The sequence below is a fragment of the Mya arenaria genome, chromosome 2 (genome assembly GCF_026914265.1).
Source record: "Mya arenaria isolate MELC-2E11 chromosome 2, ASM2691426v1".
Lineage (NCBI taxonomy): Eukaryota > Metazoa > Mollusca > Bivalvia > Myida > Myidae > Mya > Mya arenaria.
In genome coordinates this window covers 55,621,881-55,644,480 of record NC_069123.1, presented here as the reverse complement: position 1 = coordinate 55,644,480, position 22,600 = coordinate 55,621,881, and the positions used below count along the sequence as shown (strand labels likewise).

The 22,600-nt window shown below is 34.7% G+C and overlaps 2 protein-coding genes across 3 annotated transcripts; both read right to left on the bottom strand.

Moving 5' to 3' along the window:
* Positions 1–2,140: 2,140 nt before the first annotated feature.
* On the bottom strand, positions 2,141–13,240 carry LOC128219725 (diacylglycerol lipase-beta-like). Of its 2 annotated transcripts, XM_052927676.1 has the most exons (14): positions 12,802–13,240; positions 12,133–12,576; positions 11,848–11,938; positions 9,267–9,403; positions 8,887–9,042; positions 8,389–8,518; positions 7,899–7,982; positions 7,069–7,227; positions 5,912–6,039; positions 4,577–4,718; positions 4,153–4,302; positions 3,786–3,800; positions 2,977–3,083; positions 2,141–2,698 (listed from the first exon to the last, which is right to left on the bottom strand). In XM_052927676.1, exons 1-14 carry the CDS (start codon positions 12,894–12,896, stop codon positions 2,512–2,514), a joined length of 2,025 nt encoding a protein of 674 aa, XP_052783636.1. In that variant the 5' UTR covers positions 12,897–13,240; the 3' UTR covers positions 2,141–2,511. The 2 variants fall into 2 exon arrangements, with proteins under 2 accessions (XP_052783636.1, XP_052783645.1); XM_052927685.1 differs by lacking the exon at positions 3,786–3,800.
* A 991-nt stretch (positions 13,241–14,231) lies between these two features.
* Positions 14,232–21,500, bottom strand: LOC128215984 (carbohydrate sulfotransferase 15-like). The gene is made up of 9 exons (XM_052922584.1): positions 21,350–21,500; positions 20,917–21,090; positions 19,351–19,691; positions 18,953–19,160; positions 17,467–17,574; positions 16,470–16,626; positions 15,916–16,072; positions 15,319–15,466; positions 14,232–14,561 (listed from the first exon to the last, which is right to left on the bottom strand). Exons 1-9 carry the CDS (start codon positions 21,498–21,500, stop codon positions 14,377–14,379), a joined length of 1,629 nt encoding a protein of 542 aa, XP_052778544.1. The 3' UTR covers positions 14,232–14,376.
* Positions 21,501–22,600: the final 1,100 nt, after the last annotated feature.

Below are 22,600 nucleotides of genomic sequence, written 5' to 3'. Positions count from 1 at the left end.
TGCACATTATTTTAAGCAATGGTGTACTTTTATGCAATGGTGTACTTTTATGCAATGGTGTACTTTTAAGTTTAAGCATTGGTGAACTTTTAAGCAATGGAATACTTTCATGCAATGGTGTACTTTTAAGTTTAAGCAATGGCGTACTTTTAAGCAATGGAATACTTTTAAGCAATGGTGTACTTTTATGCAATGGTGTACTTTTAAGTTTAAGCAATGGTGTACTTTTATGCAATGGAGTACTTTTAAGCAATGGTGTACTTTTAAGTTTAAGCAATGGTGTACTTTTATGCAATGGTGTACTTTTAAGTTTAAGCAATGGAATACTTTTAAGCAATGGTGTACTTTTATGCAATGGTGTACTTTTAAGTTAAAGCAATGGTGTACTTTTATGCAATGGTGTACTTTTAAGTTTAAGCAAGGTGTACTTTTATGCAATGGTGTACTTTTAAGTTTAAGCAATGGTGTACTTTTATGCAATGGTGTACTTTTAAGTTTAAGCAATGGAATACTTTTAAGCAATGGTGTACTTTTATGCAATGGTGTACTTTTAAGTTTAAGCAATGGTGTACTTTTATGCAATGGTGTACTTTTAAGCAATGGTGTACTTTTAAGTTTAAGCAATGGTGTACTTTTAAGCAATGGAATACTTTTAAGCAATGGTGTACTTTTATGCAATGGTGTACTTTTAAGTTTAAGCAATGGTGTACTTTTATGCAATGGTGTACTTTTAAGTTTAAGCAATGGTGTACTTTTATGCAATGGAATACTTTTATGCAATGCAATGGTGTACTTTTAAGTTTAAGCAATGGTGTACTTTTATGCAATGGAATACTTTAATGCAATGGTGTACTTTTAAGTTTAAGCAATGGAATACTTTTATGCAATGGTGTACTTTTAAGTTTAAGCAATGGTATAGTTTTATGCAATGGTGTACTTTTAAGTTTAAGCAATGGTGTACTTTTAAGCAATGGTGTACTTTTAAGTTTAAGCAATGGTGTACTTTTAAGCAATGGAATACTTTTAAGCAATGGTGTACTTTTAAGTTTAAGCATTGGTGTACTTTTAAGCAATGGTGTACTTTTATGCAATGGTGTACTTTTAAGTTTAAGCAATGGTGTACTTTTAAGCAATGGAATACTTTTAAGCAATGATGTACTTTTAAGCAATGGTGTACTTTTAAGTTTAAGCAATGGTATACTTTTATGCAATGGTGTACTTTTAAGTTTAAGCAATGGTGTACTTTTAAGCAATGGTGTACTTTTAAGTTTAAGCAATGGTGTACTTTTAAGCAATGAAATACTTTTAAGCAATGGTGTACTTTTAAGTTTAAGCAATTGTGTACTTTTTAGCAATGGTGTACTTTTAAGTTTAAGCAATGGTGTACTTTTAAGCAATGGAATACTTTTAAGCAATGGTGTACTTTTAAGTTTAAGCAATGGTGTACTTTTAAGCAATGGTTTACTTTTATGCAATGGTGTACTTTTAAGTTTAAGCAATGGTGTACTTTTATGCAATGGAATACTTTTATGCAATGGTGTACTTTTAAGTTTAAGCAATGGTGTACTTTTAAGTTTAAGCAATGGTGTACTTTTAAGTTTAAGCAATGGTGTACTGTTAAGCAATGGTGTACTTTTAAGTTTAAGCAATGGCGTACTTTTAAGCAATGGAATACTTTTAAGCAATGGTGTACTTTTAAGTTTAAGCAATGGTGTACTTTTAAGTTTAAGCAATGGTGTACTTTTAAGCAATGGTGTACTTTTAAGTTTAAGCAATGGTGTACTTTTAAGCAATGGAATACTTTTAAGCAATGGTGTACTTTTATGCAATGGTGTACTTTTAAGTTTAAGCACTGGTGTACTTTTAAGCAATGGTGTACTTTTAAGTTTAAGCAATGGCATACTTTTAAGCAATGGTGTACTTTTAAGTTTAAGCAATGGTGTACTTTTAAGCAATGGTGTACTTTTAAGTTTAAGCAATGGCGTACTTTTAAGCAATGGCGTACCTTTTATTATCGTTATGACGAGCATACTGAAACAATTTTTTTACCTGGTAAAATCATTATCATATTGATATATTAGGATAAAATAGGTGACTAAATACGAAATGATTTAGGAAAACTTAAATATAACATGAAATCTTTGTTGAATTGTTTATTGTTGAAAAGTTCAATGTGAAAACTTCCATACTGTGCACCAATTACATACAGAAGATAACAAAAGTTGGTTTGATTAAAAATTTAGCCATAATATTAAACTGGAAACAGTTAATACAAAAATATGAAGATGTATAAGAAGTACAAAAATAGTCAAATGAATTGTTTGTCTAAAAGACATGGAACACTGACAAGGAAACTTTCTTTCATGGAGATCATAACTCAATTCTCTATAAAAACATATATAAATTCCAAAAGACAGTTATTACTCCACTCCTTGTCACATGGAGATTGCTTCGTCTCCTGTCATGGGATGATGGCAGTGTTAGGGAATGGGAGCCGGGCAGGACACATAGTCACACAATGATTTGCCCATCAATGGGCTGGGTGGTTGGCAGGATGCCCCGGTCCATCAGCTGGTCGAGGGCCTTCATGACTGCGTCAGGCATGTGGTCAGACAACATCTTTGGGCTGACCAGCACCTCCTTGTATTCCTCAGGCTGTGACCATACGGCCTCATAGTCAGGCTCTCCACAGCAAGACCTGGGCAATAGTGTATACAGATCAAATAAATACAGTTTTCTCCATTAACTTAAGCTTATTTCAAGAAAAGAGAAAACATTACCACTGATAGTTTCTTTTAGTGTTTTAATTAGAACAATGCCATCAACATAGTATGATTTCAACAAATGAATCTAGTCTTATCCAAATATGTCCAAAAATGAAATAATGCTTGAAGCAATTTAGTCCATATCTTTTAAAAGGTGGGTGATATTGATAAATAAAAGGAAAATATAAAGTATGTAAGAATTATGACATACACTTTCTCAGAGGCCTCAATGATCTGTAAAATGTGGCCTGGCGGATACATCCAGGTGTGGGTGAGCAGACGCTGTTCCCTCTGTCGCTCAGCAATGCCCGCAGCAACCTACAACAACCATTGATTAACCCTCAGGTAGGAGACATGTGCATGTGAAGGAATGGTTAAACCATATTTGTTTATTTAATCATAGAGTCAGGGACCTATATAATATAAAATTATGGTTTACAGGTCCTTGATAGGGTTAACAGTTAAAAAGTATCAAGTATTGCATTAGTTTTATGTGACTTAAGTTTGTAGTTAGTTTAGATTCCATCGGCTAATTATTGCACAAACCTAGCTGACAGCTCTTTCAAATGTTATTATACCTAAGGTCATGAGTATATGCAAATGTTTATGCCACAGGAACATCATTGTAATGTGTTTGAAATCATAAACTTAATCAATGTTATCTAATACTTTAGCTAACTTAAAGATTTAAGTAAAATGAAATAAAATAAAACAACACGACCAGAGAAAGCTAAAACACACAAGATTAAACTTATCTCTAAAAAACAAAAATTAGGTAATAAATGACACATAAATACAGTTATGTGTAAGCTGTTTTGTAAATACCAACCATCAACCAAAGCATATATATAAAATATAAAACAGTTATGACAGAAAATCATTTAACTATTAAATTATACATAATGCTAGTACAAGTGTTATTTCATATACAAAACCAACACAGCTGCACATATCCAGGTGCACTATATAAGCAATTCAGGCTAAATCTGCTAACCATCATGCAACCATATAATGTATTACCCCTATTGGTTTTGGCTAAAATAGAATTCAAAGCAATTCATGTATATAAGATTTAAATGGTAGAATAAACATGTACCTTAAACATTTTCGGAAAGACTCTTAAAACTATTTCTAAATACTCATTCTTTGATGTGAACTTAATTTTGCAAAACAATATTAAATAAAGTATACTTTCAGTCTATAAAACAACAGTAGGACTCATAATCTGAATGGACTTCTGTTGTTGTTGTTTTTTACTTTACTTTGATTTTGTACACATTAAATATATAATAATACATAAAACATGATAGAAATGTCTGTAAGATACATTGTATGTTGAACATATATACATGGCATGATACTATACAGCTAAGCAGAGATGTGTTACCTGCAGATCTGGTTGGTGCCGGGCATATGAAGGGGTGGGGTGGGTGTCAGAGATGAGGGGTGTGTGTACCTCTGTTTCCTCACTAGGGGGAGGGCTTGGCTCCCCCAACCCACAAAACATCTGCCACACTCCACTGGCCAGCAACTGGTACTGCAATAGGTAAAACAGTAAGCATGATGAATCCATGCATCCATTCATACTGTTATAATCACTATTTGAAAATGAGTAACCTATTATCAGTTATAAAAATACACACACACAAATTACATCTTCAAGTGTATCATTCCAATAAAAGGACAAGATCTTCTGGCACTTTAACCTTAAATAGAACATTCATTTCAAATAATAATAATGGTCTTTGATTATCTAATGTAATAGACATGTCATCATATTTACTTCTTTTAATTATTTCTGTTCTTCCTACCTTTGGCATGTCAGAAGCCTGTACAGCCCGCAGCAGCTGAGCCTTGAGCCTTTCCATGGTGTGAATGCCCAGACGTGGGATAATGTCTCTCCCCAGAACCACAGAACAGACAAAGTCTCGACAGTACTCGCTAGCATGAAGACTGTGTAATTAAGACAATGTACATCATGTATTAAGAGCATACAGAAGTGCTGTCATTCTATATTTGAGGAATGTGTCCAGAGCCCTGTGCTAGGAGAATTATTTTTGCTTTGAAGGGTATTTAGCAACAGAAAAACAAGAGCTGTCACAGAGAGAGTGCGCTCGACTATTCTGCCGCTTTTCAGTATAAGGATTGAGAAGTTTTGGCAAAACATGCATGGATCACTGTTAGATTAGATTTCAATGCAATACATGATGTGCTGAGATATTAACATAAATGTGGTTACATGAAAAATTTCAACCAGAATTTTTAAGTCTAATAATAAAGGGCAATTATTAGCAAAATACAGTTATCAATCTTGGTTATTCAATTACGTAGAGTGGTTGAATAACATTGTATAAAGTCTCAATGCAATAATCAAGTAGTTGCTGAGAGATTAACCTATGTGTGCTTACACGCAAAACCTTAACCAGAATTGTAAGTCGAATAATAAAGGCCTATTATTTGCATTAAATGCAAACTAGAGTTATCTAACTTGGTGAATCAAGTAGGTTGAATGGTTGAGTACCATTGTATCAAGTCTCAATGCAATACCTCAAGCAGTTGCTGAGATATTAACCTATGTGTGCTTGCACGCAAAACCGTAACCAAGGTGTTTGCCAACGATGACGCTTGGGTGAGTTGTATTGCTCTCCATAGTCGAGCAAAAAACTACTAAAAAAACACTTTAATGCAAATTGATGTAATTAACATGTAATTAGTTTTATTATTTTTAATCTGACATGCAAACAATTTTTATAGTTAGTATTTTGAGAAAATGGAGGGAAATTTGAAACAAAATGTTGGCAAAAATACATATTCCTTGGCTTGGGGAATATGGCCTTATATCAGCCCCAAAATTCCTCATACACAGCCCTGTACAAAGTGTTAGAGACTATACACCAGGATGTTCTTACATGGAATTTCAAACCTGGTGGAAATAAAGTTTATTATTTATTATAAGCTTCACTGTAAATAGTATAACACCACTGTTACATTATTCTTATGTAGTGAAATTTAAGAATTTGTTTCAATAACATTATAAGCACACACATACAAAGAGATTCCTGCATGAGATTAAAAAAACTATATGTATTAATTTTATGTCATAAAACAGCTGATATCATTTCCTCGGCTGTATTTTTTCTCCTCACCTCATAAGTCCACCAGATGGAGAGAAAGCGAAGCAGATGAGGTCTGGGTACTTGGGCTTGAGGAGAATGGCAAGAAGGGAAGCTGAACCAGCGCCCAGACTGTGGCCCGTGATCACCAGCTGGGCACCCTTGAGGTAAGGGGACATATACAGTGGCCCATAACTGACTTGCATACCATTTGAAAAGTCCCAAGTTTTATAAGAAATTAACTGGTATTGATTATATAGCACTAAAATACCTTGGAATAATTCTAACTAGAACTCCTTGAGTCGGATGTGTCGCCTGACGAATTATTTACTGTCGGCAATAACTCTAAAAATATGGAAGAAAGAGTTACGGTTCTTGTGCAATGCACTTGCCCTCAACGAGATCTATCTATCTATTAAGTTTTAGGTTGATACCTCTTGTAGTTTACGATATATGCCCCTGACAAAATTTAAGCTGGAAAATAACAAAGGCTAATAACTTTAAACATATAAATGCCAAAGTTACACATCTTGTGCACTGTACTTGCCCTCAATGAAATCTATCTAGCTATGAAGTTTCAAGTTGATACCTCTTATATTCTTTAAGATATGCCCCAGACAAAACTTTAAGCATGAAAATTAACAAAGGGCAATTACTCTAAAACTAAGAAAGCAAGAGTTTCTGTTATTGTGCACTGCACTTGCCCTCTATGAGATCTATCTACATATGAAGTTTCAGTTGATATCTCTAATATTTTACAAGATATGCTCCGGACAAAACTTTAACTTAAAGAATGAAAATTAACAAAGGGCAATAACTCTGAAAATATGGAAGCAAGAGTTACGGTTCTTATGCACTGCACTTAACCTCAATGAGATCTATCTACATATAAAATTTCACTGATACCACTAATTATTTACGAGATATGCGCGGGAAAAGTGAAAACGGGACGCGACTGCCGCTGCCGCCACCGCTGACAAAAGTTACGCCTATATGTCACCTAGTCAGGCGACACAAAAAGTGCTTGTAAAAAAACAGCCATTTACCCATGTAATATATATATATAGTTTTAATGGGGGGTTTTTTTGCAGGAAAATCTTTATAATAATTGCCATCATCTTGTATCTTTATGATTGTTCAACTTCAAATATTCAAACTAGACATAATTAATCATGAGTTTTTAAGAATACCTCCTGTGCTATGTCAAAAGCATTCTCGAGTATTCTGTGTTTGTCGAGTGTTTCCTGCACATACTTGGCAGCCTGCAGGATGCCCCGGTGTGCCTTACAGTCCTCAAGATCCTCAATGTCCAGGGAGTCACACTCTGCTGTCAGGTCTGTTATCACATCCTGAAAAACAGATACACACCATAAGATACAGAAGCACTGCAATGGTTGTACAGTGTACATGATAACATGTTTTTCTTCAGTCAAGATACAATTTACAGGACCTTTTCTATAGTGCCTACAGGTCTAACTGGCAGACCCATTCCCCTAACAAAATATATGGTATTTTCACAATCAGGAGAGAAAAATCACTAAATAAAATGTGTGTTTTTTGTGATTTTTTATGAATGTCCTTTCACCTGTAATGGTTTTGGGGATTATTGAATTTAAAAATCAATGTTTTCATCACATTCAGATATCAGTATGCAATATTAATTGTCATGATTTATTTCAATAGATATTATTACTCACACAGATTGATATTTCAGCCATTTCAGGTCTTTTGAAATGAATAAGAAACTTTGCAAAACAAATTGCAGGAGACACTTGTTTATGTAAAGCAATTATTTTTTTTATAAATTACAGTTTTCGCGAAGTCAATTTTCCCAAAATGTCAAGGGTCCTTGTCCAAAAATGGTCAGAAAATGGCCTGATTTATTTATGATGATATATATCATTACTGTTTTGATTGTCTTTAACATAACTTGTTCACATATATTTCAAGAGTTGACATATTACTGAAGCGTTTTAAGATTTTTTATTCAAAGATGTGTTATTCTCTGCAGTGATCTTACTTTCAGAGAAAGTGTTCCCCTCACAGCAACCACGACTGCGTTATGTTTTCTATCAATACTGACAAAGAATGGAATTTCGTAAATCTGAAAGAATACAAATGACAACTTCAGGTTGGTAACGAACAATAACATCACCTTTCAAGACATGGGATTAGAGCTGTAAATCATCTTATTTTCACAATATCCTTTTTTTTGTCCCCATTTCTGTTGGTTTCGGTTCATTTTACTAGGATTAAAATTTGTAACACTTTTATTGAATAATTGGCATACATTAGTAAATTATTATTTTCCTGGCTTTAAATCCCGATGTCTGAGTGATTCATGAATAATGAGCATTTTCAAACCCTTACAATGACTGAACTACAGCTAAACATATATAATATTATATCTTATAATATTTTTATCTTTTATTCTTCTTGTATTTAGGATATTATTACAACAAAATGTCTATGCAATGCACATGTTCATGACAGTATTAAAGCAGCAGGACCTTATTATGAAATGAAGCATAGACAATATCATCTGGATAAGTCCCGGTGGTTTTGTGTATGGAAGCGGTATTACACAGACAGCAGTTGTCGTTCGTCACATCACCATGGGACTTGGTACATGTGCAGCACCTAAACAAACATATGGTGGATATAGCCAAATGTGTTAGCCTAAAATATACTGAAACAAATTATCTTCATGAAAATCAACTTCCAATTTTCCTTTTTTTTCCTGCAACAATAATGTACAATAAACATTCATTTCAAAGGGATTATATCACAGATTTTATGGTGGCGACAGTTCTTTTAAAAGTTATTTAATGTATTTCTATGAAGAAAACAGACAGCAACTGACAGATTCCCACTTGATAACTTTTTTTAATGCCTCTTAAAGGTGGGAAATTTCCTCTAATGGCTTTAATACACTAAAAAACCTAAAAAAACAACACATTGTTTACTGTACTTTTATCACATTGCAAAACATTTAAATTGGTATATACCTGCACTGTGGCCACAAACGGCAAGCACCAGTTAAAAGATGGGTAAATACGTAGAGAGGCCATCCATAGCTAGCCATAGCAAACTTCATGTAGTGGCACATTAATGGCACTGTCATCCAATGTTTAGGGGCAGGATAACTTGAAGAACTAGGAATACTGCATTATAACAATTAGTTTTTTAAGTCATCAAATTCCAAAAAAACTATCCTGAAATAAATGCTTCTGCCCGCAGGCTATAGATGTCTTAAGTCTTATTGTTTTACATAAAAGTGAAAAAACATGTGTTCTATCAGAATTGAACAACTATAATGTATTCAGGGGGTTTTCAACCCACAAAAATTACCATTTACAAAAAAAGATACAAAAAAACAACATTTTACCTGTTGGTATGTGTATCTGGCCTTTGTAAATCTCTGGTTTGGACAACAACTGATTTAAGCCTATGTTGTTCATTCTTCTGAATTCGATGAACAAGGATTAAGCCACATGCGATATCCGTGGGAACAAGATCTACACCCTGTTGAAAAACAAACTTTGTTTACATTGCAAGAACTGAATACCCACCCACCCTAAAAAAAAGCCAACATTTGTTAAAGATTACTTCATAATAAGATTACTTCATAATAAGGAAAAGGAAAAATAGTCACTATAACTTTACTTCAAGCAGACACATTCTCATTTATAGGTTTTGAGCTGGGAAGAAATTAACTGGGAAGAAATTATAACAAGAGCTGTCGTAAGACAGCGCGCTCGACTTCGCTGCTTTGACTTACAATAACAATGTAATATTACCTAGTTTGGTCTATTTATGTCAAACCTAACTAAAATTATTCAATACATAAGGTGACTTTGATGCTGCCCTCCCACCACCCGAAAAATGATGCAAGTCATTCAAATAACTTGATTTCCCATTATGAAAATGTGGTAAAGAATATACCAATATGCCTTTCAAAAGAAATTAAGATAAAATTTAAAAAAAAAAAAAAAAAAAAAATTCAAGGGCCATATACAGGGCTTTTTCTGCCCATTTTGGGAAAAAGACCCTAGACATTTTGGGAAATTTTGCGTCGTGAAAATGCGGAAATTGGGAAATTTTACAGTGAAAAGAAAAAGCTGTCTAGTCTCCTGTGAATAAGGAAATGATTTAATATTAGTTTATTTTCCCTTTAAAAGACCCACAATGGCTGAAATATCAATCCTTGGGGTGTAAATATATATTGCAATAAATCATGACATATAATAGTTCATATGTCTGAATGTAATGAAAATCAATGATTTCTGAGTTCAATTACCAAAAAAACTTACAATCACATAATGTATTAGGATGTTGAAAATGAACCAGTACAGGTAAAAAAAAATTCTAAAAAAAAAAAAAAAAAAATTCAAGGGCCATATACAGGGCTTTTTCTGCCCATTTTGGGAAAAAGACCCTAGACATTTTGGGAAATTTTGCGTCGTGAAAATGCGGAAATTGGGAAATTTTACAGTGAAAAGAAAAAGCTGTCTAGTCTCCTGTGAATAAGGAAATGATTTAATATTAGTTTATTTTCCCTTTAAAAGACCCACAATGGCTGAAATATCAATCCTTGGGGTGTAAATATATATTGCAATAAATCATGACATATAATAGTTCATATGTCTGAATGTAATGAAAATCAATGATTTCTGAGTTCAATTACCAAAAAAACTTACAATCACATAATGTATTAGGATGTTGAAAATGAACCAGTACAGGTAAAAAAAAATTCTAAAAAAAAAAAAATTTTTTTTTTTTTTTTTTTTGGATTGGGATTTTTTTTTTTGGATTGGGAAAAATATCTTATATTTTGCTTTGGGAATGGGTCCGATAGTCGGACCCGTGGGTACTATAGAAAAAGCCCTGATATAGTTTAGCCCTCCTTGTTTTTCCTTGGCAAAAACTGGTTAAGAATGTAAAAATGTGCCTGTCAAAAGAAATTTAAAAAAAATATATATATTCAAGGGACATAATTTGTATTTTGGGTTAAAATGGAGTTATGATTCTTGTTGTAAGATGGTCGTAAATAATTTTGAATTTTATTAAGTGCATTGAATGAAAGGTATAGCAGCTTTTTTTTATTAAAATCCCAACTTGCCCTTAACTTTCACTTGCCTAAAACTTTAACCTAAGTCAATCAGGGGCCATAACTTGTATTAAGGATATGGAGTTATGTAACCTCATTGGGTGATGGTCCTGAACAATTGTGTGAAGTATTAAGTCAATTGAATGAAGGGTATAGAAGTTACTAATAAATATCCCAACCTGTCCTAAAACTTTAACCTAAGTTCCATAGTCAATCAGGGGCCATAATCTGTGTAAAAATAATATGGAGTTATCTAACCTCGTCATGTGATGGCCCTGAACAACTTTGTGAAGTATTAAGTCAATTAAATGAATGGTATTAAGAGTTTTAAGTGAAAATCCCAACTTGCCCTAAAACTTTAACCTGCCCTAAAACTTTAACCTAAGTCAATCAGGGGCCATAACTTGTATTAAGGATAATATGGAGTTATGTAACCTCTTGTGTGATGGTCCTGAACAACTTTGTGAAGTATTAAGTCAATTGAACAAAGGGTATAGAAGTTATTTATAAATATCCCAACCTGCCCTAAAACTTTAACCTAAGTTTCATAGTCAATCAGGGGCCATAATCTGTGTAAAGAATAATATGGAGTTATCTAACCTCATCATGTGATGGCCCTGAACAACTGTGTGAAGAATTGATTCAATTAAATAAAAGGTATTGGACTTATAAGTGAAAATCCCAACTTGTCCTAAAACTTTAACTGGACGCCCATGCCGACACCGACGCTGGGACGAGTAGTATAACCCACCTATTCTTCGAATAGTCAAGCTAATAAATAATCCAAAACGATTGACTTCATTACATCAATATGTTTTACAGTACATTCATGGGTGAAAAGAAAAGTTTTGTTTGATACCTCAAAAAAGTTTGAAACAATCTCAGCTATTCCATTGAAAGCAGCTATACTTTTTTCATCACAGCCAACACAGCAACAGAGTATTTTACATCTGAAACATTAGTAATAGTATAGTCTTTGAGTACAGTCATGCAAGCCAGAGAAACCTTTGAACATTTCCTTAATAGACAATACAACAGATTAAATTCAAATTTATTTAAATACTTTAATAAACTAAGTTATCAGAAAAAATAACCACAAATAAGTGAAAAAGAAGCAATCACAATGGATGAAATTACAACACACCTTGTTTGCCAAAGTCTTTGGGCTTGCTCCTTAGATGCAGTAGAGGACCCATGGATTGCACCAAGTGGATCAAAAACAATTCCTAGGCCAACCAATACAATTATTCCAATGACCCAGCCAGTAAGAACTACTGCTTTTACTGTCAACACAACAGGTACCTCACATCCACTAGATATGCCAAATGACCAGTATGTGCCCATGATGTTCCAAGCCAACTCTGGCAAACAAATGGCTACTTTAATGTATAAAGGAATTGTTATTTTTCTCCTTGGCCATTGGTTAGTAATCGTTCCTTGCATGCTCAAGTAAACCACCACAGATGCCATAAGGATACTGACAACAAGTAATGTCAGTAAGCCAACAAAGTAAGCATGTAACAAATCTCCTCCTTTGCAATTGAATGCATCCTTGTGGAGATGGAATATAACAGAAACAACGACCAACCTGTGAACAAAAACATATAAAAACTGTCATTGCTTGTGACTAAAAGAAGACACTTAAATTATATAAACATGAGACATGTATGCAAGTATCAGACAATTTTAATAGTCTACTAACATACAGCACAATAATTGAGACAATTGTAAATGTGTATTTGTATTAAGTAGCATACCAATGCATCCAATTATACCAAAAACAGAAAATATAATTCAATCTTTTATGAAATACCAAATTATACGAAGGAATATTTCTCCAAGACCAGGATATACAAAATCATCACTTCCAATTGCCCATTTTCTTCTAAATGCTTGAAGTTGTGGCATTTTTGTGCACTCACAACATCGACAGTATAAATTTCACCGACTTAACTAGTTAAATAAATAATGTCACTTGAAAACCGATTTGAGTGGGTCTTCCGTGAATAATTTCCGGTTTTCCTTGAAATTGAAATATCTATATAGTTTCTACACTTTTAATTTAAGTACATTTTAAAGCTTATATCGAGTTAACAATAACTGCATTAACATGGTTTACTGATTTAAAGTAAAATATCAACACTTTAAAATGTTTATCACTGTTTAACACAAATATGTGTTATGGGTGTTGTTTTGAATTCATGGGCGCAGCCATATTGGCTACCTTGTCAAACATGTGTCTAAGAGCGTGGCTTTGATTGGACTAAACCTTTCGTATTAACCAACCAGAGTCTTACTTTTAACAGTAGGTTAAATATCACTACACTGCTTAAACCTACACACCGCGATTACTTCCCTTGCACGACTTCACAATAATGAATCAACCAGGAAAAAATATAAAGAGCACAGATATTTCTTACTCTCCGATATTCCTTAATTGGGAAAGATAATCCCTCTGCTGGGGTGTCTTACTCATAATACAGCGATAACTGTCGTATCGCTGCTGCCACTATACTCTTATATCAGATCTTACATTTTATTAGCTTACTGAGAACTTCGTGAACACGTTATATATATAACCTTTTGGAATGTATCCACTGAAGACAACACCGTAACCAGAACTCGTGACATTTTAATGTGACGCTGTTATTTTAATTGTGACTATGGTTGTATACAGAGCTACGGGTCGGCAAACGGTAATTATTGAGGGAATCGAGTTTAAAGTTTTGCAGGTGAATTTTATACGTGGTTCTTGTATTTAATATTAATTACAATAAACACAAATAACATTCAATGAATAACAACTTTAAAAAGGAGTTTTACATGTTTGTTTTTTTTTCCAATTGACGTAGTGTGCCTGAGAACAATGGTCGGAGAATTAACAATTTGTTTACGTCAAAAGGTCATCTGTAAATTTCGACATTTATAACCGGCGATTTTTGTTCCAATGCCAAGCCGGATTGAAAGGTTTGTTGTAACCTTTTTTCATTGATTTCACGAGTGTTTTTCATATTTCTAAGAATGTATCCACATGAATGAGTACTTGAAGTAGGTGTACCGGGTGTTGGTACAATCTTCATGTTTCAGACGAATCCGTAATCAGTGAACGAAAATTATTCTCAATATATTTGGAACATGATAAAGAGATATTGTACAGACAATTCCTGAAGAGTGTGTATCATTCGATTTTTAAATTAGAACAGAACAGAACAGTTTTTTTATTCATGTAAGTCACATAGTTTATTGAGACAAATAAATACGTTTAAACAGATCAAACTAATACTACTATCCTAAAAGTATGGCTTTGCTTACTGAGAATATTACGAGGGATACTCCAGCAAACGCGTAAAATCAATTACTCATATAAAAAGTCTGTATATTTAATTATTCACACGTTATGCCACAAGTATTTATCATCATGAAGTATAAAGGCTAAGTCTTTCATAAATGGTTTATAAAGTTCATGTACAAGAGCCCGTGTTTTCTCTAGCATTGACACCGCTTTTCTTTTCTTTGTCACGTGTTTCCGACTGGAGGTTGACAACTTTCTTATTGTTTGCTGGGAAATCTTCCCTGTAAGTATAAACGTTACATTTATTAGCGAATGCTGAACTGTTCAAACCTGCAACATTGCTATCGGCATTTAAAGTGACACTTTTATGCAAAATCAATACATACAAATGTATAACACACATACATGTTGAATGATAAACCTTAACTACTTACTAAATAATTAATTTATGGAAAATATTAATTACTGATAACAAGATTGTAACCTTTAATTTGATAGCTGAAAACGCAAAAATATTAAATGATTGGTGAGTGCTAAAATAATGATTGTGATTTATTTTTGTGTCATAAGGTAGAAATACTGCGTTTTCTGCATTTTTCTTTTAAATTAAACTCGGTATCCTACATAAGAACCATTATTTTCGACATTTATTCATCCTTTTCGGTATATTGAAACAATTGAATTAATTGTAGTAAATCTTATCTGGGAGTAAGTGTATCTTTAAGGCTATAATATATACTCAAATATTTGTAGCTTTGACAAATATTGAAAAATCAATCCGTCAGACATTTCCAGCCACTTCGGAGTTACTCTTTATTTTCCTTCAAGTCACGAATGAACTGCGGAACCTTGGTTATGCGAATATAAATATGTCATTTAATTTTGGTAGATCAAAAGTCCTTATCAATGGCTAATCAGTTTAAAAAACCGCTTCTGTGAAATTCTACATTTATTTACTTTACATTCTATATAACAAAGCATGCTGGGTTTACAAAAAACAAGGAAAACATGGAAATGTAACTTATGGGCATTTCTTACCGAGATCAAGAAAGTCGAATGCATACTGGATGTGTCTGGCAATATCGCTGGAATAATCCTCAGTGCGCATGATCAGAAACTGTTTCCGGGGAAACACGCGGAGCCAGTCCCTCAGGAATATGGAGTAAAAACCAAGGTGCAAGCGAGCCTGAAATGTTTCATGTTCTGTAAATACACTAACAGTACGGGCAGATTGTTGAGAACTCTGTCCCGGTTAACAACGTTGTTAAGGTCATCCTTGTTACCTTCTAATAGTTACTGATCGGGAAGTATTAAATGAATGGATACACAAGCCCTCTGTTGTATGTCTAACAATATTTTAGACAACTGTTTTAACTGTACTTGTTAATTAAATATATTAGCGCATCATATTATATTTTCCATTTAAAACTTAAAATCGATATTGTTTAACAATGTGACGTAATTTAAACAACGTTCTGAAGATCGGCCAAATATTTCCAAGCATAGTTGATTCATTTCCACCTCTTGTAAAAGGCATTCTATTGCGTTATGTATTTTTTTTAACCATTTGTATATGAGATTTCCATAATGTAATGTACATAACAATAAAAGCATCTATGTAAGCTTGAAACGCACTTTAAAAGATTGTATAAGTTTTGCATGATAGAGGCAGGTCCTCAGTGTCCGAGTTCTCGTGCATGCGTGCAGGCTTCGGATTCCCCTCACAACTTCTTCGTGAAATGATTTGGCAGTCTGTCGACCGATCTTTAGAAAGCAATAGTCGCTCAATAATCTGAAAAAATATCACCTTTTAGAACGTAAATTAATGTGAATTTTATTTTGAAAAACGTTCATCTAGTGAATTCACTATACGATTGCTCTAGACACCACATCAAGGATATAATGGCGTTAAAAACGCACATGTTGGCGCTTTTTCTTGTAATCCAGATCATCGGCGAATGCCCATCTTGGTAGCGGACTTCCATCATTCCATTTTCTTTCCAGTTAACTATTATTATTATTTCCTTTAATGCAAAAACAAAGCTATTTAAGTCGCTGTAAACTGTAGTCAAAACTCTCCAAACAAGTGGCATACAATCAACAACAGGACTCCTACTGGTTTAGCAGGTTTAGCAAGGTCCTGGTGGATGAGCAAGGTCACACCCGAACCTCGGGCCTGATCAACATACCTATTGACTGGTTCTCGGAATATCACTATCAACTTCACGTGCGGGTTGACGTGGTTGACGAGGTGAGGAGTGAGAAAGAGGGGCGTCTTCCGGCCGGCGTTTTGTGGCAGGTTGACCCAGCCGCGCTCATCCCACAGGTCCATCGGGGTCCCATCGCCTGGTGGGGTCGACAGGAAATGGTTGTTGGATACAATGTTTGAGTTTTGGGTGAAATATAAATGTATACATGGGGGTAACCTAAAATTATTTTCAAACGGCGACATTTAAAAAAACTTACGGTCTTTATGGGTTAACCTTTTAAAGAAGAGTCAATGAATACTTGACTTAAAACACCTACTCCTTTGTCTGACAGATGTATGCATTTCGGAAAGACCTTGTTGATCAATAAAAAAATCAAGAGCATGTCTTTCTTTGCTCGTGGGTAGGTCTTAGACTAGTATTCTTACCAGACCTGCATACGAGCATAGGAAGACCTTGTTGCTTCGCTCATCCACCTTTCAAGAGCGAAGTCAATCGGCAATACCATGAGGTCGTAAATGAGAAGTGTGACATAAAAATGCAATTTTTAATGTAAGATGATTATAATCATGTGAAAACAAAGCAACACATTTAATACATGAATTTCAAGTAACTTAATTAAAAACTAGGAGCGCTTGGGCGTTTGTCTATTTTTAGTAACATTAACCTTCACCCCACCAATCTCAAAAGCAAACCTAAGCTAGCGCTTCACATAAGCTACCTACACACCAAACTTCATCACTATCCACATACAATCACACTATCACTATCATACATTTCTTCGACAAACACAACTCAGTTTAATATGATAATTATAAATTACAATAATTTCATACTGTAAATAATATAGATATATTCAGTAGAAGCACATTCAATCAATATATTCTGTGCAGAAAGAACTTGTACTCGGTATACATACTAGCGACAATATAATTATGACTAAACGATAGACTAACAAGCGCAAGAAGAACAATCTCACCGGTGATGAGGCTCAAATTCTTCTTAATTCTTTCTGCCGCGACTGAGAAGTAGTCCGTGTATGTTTTGAAGTTTTCAAGCTTTCCTTTTTTGGCATCTAACCATAAACCTGCAGAAAATTCATTTCATAAACAAACAAGCTTTGAAGAAAAATACATTTATGCATACATATGTAACGTTTTACTCACCTGACGACGACGTGATCAATGTGGGCGTATGTGATCGCCATTTGTTCGTCGTCCACAATAACTTCATTACCATCTACCGGTCTGTTTTAAACCAATCATACTCGAACTAGCATCAGTTAAGAGTGATACCCATTTTACGTAAAAATATAAGGTTCGCGTCTCGTGCTATAGCGCTTTGGTACAATATATATAATAAGCAGTGGAGACTGTGTTTGAAAGACCGATTGAGTCATCAGTACCGGGTAACTCTCAATACGGCACGTAGCCAAAATGTGTTTCAATAGTTAATATGTGTATAAGTATGCTTACAGTGAATACACAATTAACAAGGTATATAAGACAAGTATAATTACATAGGCTAAGAATCTTTCTGTCTGGTATTACCTTTTCTGATGAAACTTCGTTATTAAACTTAATAATGACAAATGCATTGCGTTAGGGTCATAATACATCGCTCAAGTTCGATTGTAGATAAAATCGCATCAGAAACCATGAACAATAGTGGGTTTATGTGTTGTGCTCATACACATGCCCTGGTACTGACAACAAGCAGTGGGGTGGATTTTAAAGAACGATCAATTAATTTGTTCATCAATCCTACTTATACATATATGAAAATGTATGAAGATAGAATTATAATCATTGATTATAAGTATCTATATAAAAATGTCACATTTAATCTTGTTAAACTTTAGCAACTTCTTAAATTATATTTAGAGAGAATTTGTATGACCATAAGATCTATAGACCGTGCTAAAAAAGAGGCCAGAACTAAGGTTGATTATGTGCTAGTAGGTGGTCGAGTTATGTGCCCTTATATATCAGAATATGGTTTTATTGCCTTACGAGTTTTCAAAAGATGATGTTTTTCACTTTTTAACACGTGAACATTCTTATTTCTATGTAAATCCTCACATGTTATAATAGTTTAAACCAATAAGATATCAGTTACTCAATAGATCAACAAGTCAACTCGTATAAAGAATCTTTTGAACTCAGAAGCTGAATGTGCAGCCTGACGGGAGCACCCATATGGATTCTAGTAAAGGTTACCATGGCTTTGACCATTGACCTATTGATCCCAAAATCTACAAGTACCATCTACTGACCATGGCAAAATAGCGTATCGAGATTGAAACATATACATCACGTCGTTCAAAAGTTAAAAATATGAAAAGAAAGTGTGACGTCATCGACGAAGACGACTTCTGACAAAGTTATCTGTCAAGCTGCGCAGGCGAAACAAAAACTGCATGTCATTAAATTGTGTGTACTGTGCAGTGATTCACTTTTACCAACCATATCGCTTCCATGACCACCACATGGTCTCCTTGTTGAGGGCTCCCTTATTTTTAATCACTTCCGGGTGCCCGGCTACCTTGTCGAACAGGTCCGTGGAGCCACTCTTGTCCATGCCAATCAGCTGAAAATAGGGCAGACAACGCCACCTGCCACGAGCGTCGTGCCAGCATGGATTTTTGACTACCGCATCGAACCGCGGGGGATTCTGAAACAAGCGGTCAAGACTAGAGTTAAGATATTATCAGAGAAAAGTCGAAGCCCTATTTGTTTTCCTTGACCATCGGACGACAATGAAAACTATGACTAGTAATATAATTATAGTGTTTGAATATTCTAAAAAAAAATATTTCGCTGCGATCACCACCAATCCATTTGTAATAAATCACGTGACCAACCATGCATAGAAGATCCTCTACGCCGTTCACTTTCCGTAGTTTCTCTGGGCACGTGTATTTGGGGGTCTTCTCGAAAACAACTTCCTGTCCTCTCGTGTCGTCACTCGCGTGAATTTCATCGATCAATCGCTTCAAGGCCGGGTCTATGTGGGTCGCCGTAGACTGGATGGTGGTGGTTTTGGATTTCGCGATATGTGTATAATTACGGGAAGAACGCCGCGATTGTACTAAGGCTTTGATGGCCGACACACTAAGGCTGTCGTTCGCCGGTTGTTTTATTACAACGTACCTATGTAGGCCACCGAGCACATTATTCCGATCCCAAAAACTCACATACCCAACTAAAATACATAGAAGAAGACTAAAGAAAACCAAATGAGCACGGTACATGTATATCCGTTTAATTATCACTACATTCATTTTGTTTTCCTTTTATTTAATCATTGAAATACATCCAATAATTTATCCGTCCTATTTTGTATTATAAAAATGGTTTAGACGAAGAGGGAATACAAATTCCGACAGCGTTATACACATTTGTCATTTATAAATCCCTCGAATTATTCACTATTTAGAACAATTTACACACTGCATTGCTTACAAACAAACACTTTGACATGTTTCATTCATAGTAACACAATGTTGCCTATACAATTAATCATTGTCTCAACGTCATGCTAGTCGCATCTTGACAGTCAATCATTTAACCGCGGTTGTCATTCTACCGTCACGTTAACGGACAATCATTACCACAGTACGATGGGAGCTCGATTTACGCGGCAGCAGTGTTACAAAATGTGGTTACTATGTTTTCTTCTTCTTCTCTTTTTTCCGATTTTTACTAGTAATGATAAATTATGTGGTCGAGTTTTTAACTTGAACCGTTAAAATGCTTTTCCCAAATATCGTGTTAAATGGATAACGCATTAAAGATGCACTCTTACTCCCAAATAAGATTTACCACAATTGTTAATATTGTTTTAATATTAAAAAAATGTCGAAATAAATGGTTCTTATGAAGGGCACCGAGTTTAATTTGAAAGAAATGAGCATAAAACACGGTATTTCTACCTTGAGATTACCGGTATAGTAGACCACAGTAAATATTTTACCATTCACCAATCATTTAATATTTTTGCGTTTTCTGATATTAAATACACAGTTACAATATTGTTATTAGTAATTAATATGTTCCATAAATGCATTATTTAGTAAGTAGTTAAAGGTTTATCAGTCAAAATTGATGTTTGTTATACACGTGTATGTATTGCTTTTGAAAAAGAGTGTCACTTTAAGGTATCCAGCAAGTTTCCTGATAGCTCAAACAAAACTACCCATTCGCAGATGGGAACATGAAAAAAAAATCCGAAGAAATAAATTGTATTTACGTTAACAATCAAAATGGTAAAAAATCCCTTACACTTAATGACAATTACTAATATGTAACATTAATGACAAACAATTAATTGTTGATACAGTAACTATTTCACCTCAAAGTCAAAATGGACGTAAATTTACCTACTGTGCTACAAACGAAGTCCATTTTTATTTGATAAACTGACATACTATTTTCGGTTAATTCCACAAACAAGGCCTCGACAAGGCATCCACTATTCACACATATGTTAATGTTGGATTTCTTCAATAGCAGTCCGGTAATGTAAACGTCTCTTAATAACACCGATGTCGAATAAAGCACTGCAATGTCGCCACAGTAGTGTTTTCCCGCGACAACATTTGCTGCAACAATTACTATACCAATACTGAGCCAATGATAACCGCGGCATCACAAACTGAGCCAACGTCATAGTGCAGTTTTATTTTGACCTACCATTTTCGACTGCTGTATCTTTTATATTATGCAAGCCTGTCAGCGCCCATCAGCTGCATTATGGCTTGACTCTGCCGTGGCGCCATCAGTGACTGCAATTCCAGGTCTTATCCAGATATTAGAGGTATTGAAGAAACTGAGTGAGTTACGAAGGTACGGGTGCAATACCATAGCTCACTGTTACGAATGTGAACAATGTAGGGCACTGGAAACATTTTTTTCTGGGTACAGTCAGTTTTCCCCTGGATGCAGGGGAGCTACTGGTACAGTATGTTAACGACTTTCGGTATAACGTGGCAGGGGAGTGAACTGGCGACATTCCACACCAAAGCGAACACTCCACCATTAGGCAATCGGGTTGATCTGGCCTTGTTTTTTTTTTTTATTAAACTGAGTTTATACTTTCAAAACTAAACAAGTGAAAACCGAGTCGTTGCAAATGAAAATTAGTAGCAATTCGTGTGAATTTTGAATCTAGTGCACCACGAAGTAATAGAGGTAGTAATAATTAGATGTACAGTAGTTTTATGGTAATTTTGAATAACTATTAACACTAATCATACCGTTAATTTTCTTGCGACATTTTCAGTTCAAACGAAACTTTGTGCCCCAAAACCCCGTGACCCAAGTGTGTACAAGACTGTATAATAAATAGAGAGCGGACATACAAGTGTGCCGCCGCGGACAATAACACGGGGCAACCGGCAGCCGCAGTGATGGACCCTATACATTCTATAAAGCCGTTGGCCATGTTACACAGGTGAAACAAAATGCTGGCCATGTTACACAGGTGAAACAAAATGCTAACAGTTTCCTTGTTTGTGTTTTCTTCTTGTGCTCATCGTCACTATGTATCTTCAGAAAAAAAATGTAATTTTATCTTTAATAGAACTGAACTGTTGAATTTTGTTTTTAATACAGTTTTCTGATACGGAGTACGAAGCTTTTAATCCAAACATCATAAGTCCAGGATATTCATGTACACACAAGGAACGAGTTCAAGTCTGTTGGTCCGATTTATTCCCAGTGTAAGGATATAAAAGAGCAAGGGTGTCCATGTGACTAGTGAACAATATATGAAGTAAATGCAAAATAAATATCAATGAAAACAAGATTCAACATTAAATGAACAAAGGTTGTCAAGGGAGCGTGATAGATGTCCCCGGTCCCCGACTTGTCAGGTGGATAGCGTTTGTAAATAATCACTTTATATATCAAGTATATATCAACGGTTGATAGTGAAAACAGATTTTATTCGATTCCAATACTTTCGCTACGACTTAGATGAAGCTGAAACACTCTATATTGCTAAAAAGTTTTTATTGGGTACCACTATTAGTATTCAAGTGTGACCTTGACCTTTGCATTCGGAACTCCTCGGCCATTTTTATCGAAAACAACCTCGGATGTATTTGGACG

Coding starts and splice junctions, on each gene's coding strand:
- LOC128219725 (XM_052927676.1), bottom strand. CDS start 12,896: ATGCCACAACTTCAAGCATTTAGAAGAAAATGGGCAATTGGAAGTGAT. Junction 9,404..11,847: donor TTGTTTCAAACTTTTTTGAG/GTATCAAACAAA, acceptor GTTTTTCAACAG/GGTGTAGATCTTGTTCCCAC. Junction 7,983..8,388: donor ATGCTTCATTTCATAATAAG/GTCCTGCTGCTT, acceptor GTATTCTTTCAG/ATTTACGAAATTCCATTCTT.
- LOC128215984 (XM_052922584.1), bottom strand. CDS start 21,500: ATGTCGCCAGTTCACTCCCCTGCCACGTTATACCGAAAGTCGTTAACA. Junction 16,627..17,466: donor GAATTTGAGCCTCATCACCG/GTGAGATTGTTC, acceptor CGACCCCACCAG/GCGATGGGACCCCGATGGAC. Junction 14,562..15,318: donor ATTCGACTTTCTTGATCTCG/GTAAGAAATGCC, acceptor TTATACTTACAG/GGAAGATTTCCCAGCAAACA.